Genomic DNA, 4315 nt, shown 5'->3' on the forward strand with positions numbered 1-4315 from the left:
GTTACTAACACAACCAGAGAAATGACAATGACACAATTAGCTTTTTCTCTACTGCGTGCACTAATTTTGTGAAAGGAGCCAAGCTCGTTATTTATCTTATTTTTTAAACGGTATGATTCCATTTTGTGTTATGGATTGAATGAATCCAACAGAGTTTAGATTACTCGAAAAAATATTGTATTAATTTACCTAAAGTTGATGGAAAATAGATGAAGAAGCCACAAAGTTATGGTATCAGTTATCCAAGAAAGAGGTATTGGTGGCCAACAAAGCAAAGTCTTTCAATTCCAAAGTCTTCAAAGGGTTAGGTATTCTCCACTACAGCTTTTGACATTTGTGCTCATTTTTGCAACAATGATCTAGTGCTTCTCCCACCTCAACCCACCTACTATATTGCATTCATGTGTTTGATTTTGTTACGCACATGTGCGTCGTCGATATATTTGTAAATCAAAGGGTTCGACAATGATATTATAGATTACTAGATATATCTTTGATATCCGTGCTAATACACATAAAAATTCCTATGATATCAGTATTTGACAGATACAAAATTATATTAAATATTACTTTAACAATAAATTTATTTCAAGAAGAAAAAAATCTCCATGATATCGATATTTGGCAGGCACTCTTATGACTATATGGGAACTATTAGAGAATGCTAGTTCCCAAGTAGTAGATCAACTAGTAAGACATGAGTCATATATGTTCTAAAGCCGAAAAATGGTGGAGGCCATGGGTCACCTTATCATGATTCGATTGATAGTAGGAGAATGGTTGAGAGCATAACAAAGATTCTTAAACCTTGTAATTCCTTTCATCGAGATGTTCTCAATATTATCAAGATTGTGTTAATTTAAACAAAGCTTATTGGTTTCGGCCAATGCCCTGCAAAATGAATCCACGGAACAAACTCCACAATAATCATACAAGAAAGAACATCAATAATGTGATTTCCACATCGGTGGGAGAGGAGAACAAAACATTCTTTATAAAGGTGCAAAAACCTCTCCATAGCAGACAAATTTTAAAAACTTTGAGAGGAAACCCGAAAGGGAAAGTCAAAAGAGGACAATATCTGCTAGTAGTGGACTTAGACGGTTACAAATAAATTTTTTTTTATAATACCCACAATTTCAATGTTTAAATTTCAACCATAGAACACGACATGCTGAAAAATAAGCAACAAATTATGAAGCTCAGATACGAACCCAGAGATTCCAGAATGCAGTTCAACCATTTTAATATCAATGATTTTGTAATCAGTATAACAAAAACTGAAATCTGAAATGATATAGACAAGATCAAGAACTACAATGGCAACCAAATACACATTAGTCGGAGGCAATTCCATGGTATAAAATGATTATTACTAGGCAATGATATACCTTTAGTTTTCCCTCGATAACTTATTTTCGTCGTCTCCCCGCCTATTAGATGATGTACTGAAGCGATGTATCGAAGTAACGTTACGAACCCGCTGTTAACAATAGCCTGTGCATTTTCTATGGCATAGTATATGTCAAACAAGAGTTTATAAGCAGAGCCATTGGTTAATCCCACTGCAAATTTGCAGTGAGTTAATGTGGAGCAAACGTAATACTCTTTCCTAATCTCTAGAATAAGGAAGACCCCAAAAAAACTGTCCGTACCATTTGCCAAATAGCAGAGGACCCAAGTGGGTGGAACGGCTTAATCATGTACAAGCGAGATCCCGGTATGTCGAAACTGAATTTTGCAACACTACTTCAAAGTAGAGGAACCAACTCTGGTACTAGCCAACGTGCTAGAACCGACGAGAGATTCGGAGTTGCTCGACTGTGTTTCAGACGACGGTCTCATCCAAATCTTCACATGTCCTTCTCGGCATGCTGTGAGAATAGACTCTTGGGTGAATATTAAGCCAGACAAGGGTTCAGTATGGACACGATGAGCTACTACTGGAGAAAGCTTTGGAACGTCCCTCATGCTTGGAGCAGGTTGAAGTGTGCCTAATGGGGTAATGCTATCCCAATGAGCTGACTGGCTTCCGGTGCTAAATGTCGGGGATCCACCGGGAGGGCATCGTCGAAGGGGAACCACAATTTCATCCATTGACAAGTCCCACAAGAGCAATTGTGTGTCCTGTGGAAATACACAGCTTCCAAATTATATTTTACACTGAAGAATCATCTGATGAAAAAGAGAAATCACACGACGACGCAAGGGGCATACCGAAGGTAGAGCAATTACCTGACCAACTGAACCAAACCGGTAAACGACATTTTCCTCCGTGTCATCTGATGTTGGTGATGACCAATATGAATCAAAAGCCACACCACTGACCTGAAGTAAGAAGTTCACAATACGCCAAAGCTTGAGACTACCAATAACAGAATGACATTCTAGAGTGACAATGTAATGAAACATTATGAGATGACAAGCGTTCTTGTTTGATTTCTAGTTATCAAACAGGAAAATATTAAACCATAAAGTAAAAGTCATTAACCATAAAAATATAATTTAAGAAACAACACAGAAAAAGAAAATATAATATTTTAGTAAAACGACTCAAACCTCTATGACGGGGCATAAATTTATTTTCATTAGATAAATTGCTATCCTGTCCTACTTTTTTCAAAGGAGATCATGTCCAAGAAGAGATAATTTTCATCAAAAGCATAAATAATATCTAGGCTTATATTCACCAAAGTAACAGAAAGGGATCAATGCAGGCATCTATTCATGGCGAATAGACCCCTCCAATAATCATAGGAGGAGGCTTATGTAACAGCCTAAGCCCACCGCTAACAGATATTGTCCACTTTAGGTTTTCCCTTTCGGGCTTCCCCTTAAGGTTTTTAAAACGCATCTGCTAGAGAGTGGTTTCCACACCCTTATAAAGAATGTTTCGTTCTCCTCCCCAATCGAGGTGGGATCTCACAATCCATCCCCCTTTGGGGCCCAACGTCCTCGCTGGCACACCGCCTGGTGTTGGGCTCTAATACCATTTGTAACAGCCCAAGTCCACCACTAGCAGATATTATCCTCTTTGAGCTTTCCCTTACGGGCTTTCCCTCAAGGTTTTTAAAACGCGTCTGCTAGGAAGAGGTTCCCACACCCTTGTAAAGAATGCTTCGTTGAGATTTCACAGCTTGCTAGTGGTGAAGGGAAGTACAATACTTCGCTTTATAATTGCAGACATTCAATTTCTTGAAGAACATTTTACCCATGAATTATGTCCCTCCCCCCATGCCACCACCTTCCTATCTTCCATGCTCCATACTGTGACAAGATCGTCTTCACCGCCAGTTAAAATATATTTTCCATCGCCGCTGAGAAATAAAATTAAAGGGTTAGTAAAAACCTTTTTGATCTATCAGTAAATGTCTAATTTCATCAATAATGAGCAAAGATATAGCAAATGGAAAAAGACTGTTTGCAGAAGTACCATGTATCCACATACCTCCATGTACAACAAAGAAGAGCACCATAATAACTTTTGCCACCACATATCAACTGTTCTTTCAAATAGTCAAACACCCGTAAATATCCTACAATCAGGATTAAAAATTAGTCTACAGAAAATTCTTAAACAGATCATTAGGGGCAGTAATTAAGAGGGTACCATCTCTACCAACGGTTGCCAAATATATTCCATCAGTTGAGAAAGCAACATTGTTGATTGGCCCTTGGCAAATATGCCACCTAGCAATTGGATTGCTCTGCTAAAAAACAAATTAATAAACACATAGAAGAGGCCATTGGATGCATTTAATCACAGAAACTTTTTATGGAGTTGTCCTGATAATTCGCAAGGAAAAGAAAAAGCAAGAGACATAATGGCAATTACCGAGAGTTGTATGGCAGGGTCGGTTAAGTTCATAGCTAAGAATGAGAATAAGTTGGCAAAAAATAGGTACAAGAATTGGGATGAAATACATTGAAGTTCATCACTACTATAAAAATTTAAGATGTTCAACACTTTTTTTTTCCTTTTGCAGGTGACGTTACATTACTTCTTTAAGCGTTTGAGAGCCTTGTGTTATATAGTAAGAAAATTCGACATGTGACCATAGACCATAGTAAATGAGACGTAGGTTGCAAAGCTCTTCAGGAAAAAAAAATCTTAAATGAAATTGCATCCGCTGAAACTATCACTGTATCATCTAGATTACCAAGAAAAAACACATAAGTGTATAGCAGCTAAGTGACTCCCATTTACAATTAAACAAGGGATATTTTCTTAAAATATTTCTCAGTACTTCCCTCGACAAAAAAAAAAAAAAAAAAAAAAAAAAAAAAAAAAAAAAAAAAAAAAAAAAAAAAAAAA

General features: G+C 37.1%; 1 protein-coding gene across 2 annotated transcripts in view; it reads right to left on the bottom strand.

The window, feature by feature from the left end:
* Nucleotides 1-1221: 1221 nt before the first annotated feature.
* LOC111464793 (dystrophia myotonica WD repeat-containing protein-like) overlaps nt 1222-4315 on the bottom strand; it is a 7310-nt gene continuing 4216 nt past the window's right edge. Inside the window, exons 7-11 of one of the 2 annotated variants that reach the window (XM_023109026.1) lie at nt 3611-3707; nt 3449-3536; nt 3212-3317; nt 2236-2328; nt 1222-2127 (exon numbers count right to left, since the gene is read on the bottom strand). In XM_023109026.1, the coding sequence (XP_022964794.1) occupies nt 1747-2127; nt 2236-2328; nt 3212-3317; nt 3449-3536; nt 3611-3707 (765 nt within the window). In that variant the 3' untranslated portion in view covers nt 1222-1746. Of the gene's footprint in view, nt 2128-2235; nt 2329-3211; nt 3318-3448; nt 3537-3610; nt 3711-4315 lie in introns of both variants that reach the window. The other variant, XM_023109025.1, reaches the window with a different exon arrangement.

Source organism: Cucurbita moschata, unplaced genomic scaffold, assembly GCF_002738365.1.
Source record: "Cucurbita moschata cultivar Rifu unplaced genomic scaffold, Cmos_1.0 Cmo_Scf00031, whole genome shotgun sequence".
NCBI classification, from domain to species: Eukaryota; Viridiplantae; Streptophyta; class Magnoliopsida; order Cucurbitales; family Cucurbitaceae; genus Cucurbita; species Cucurbita moschata.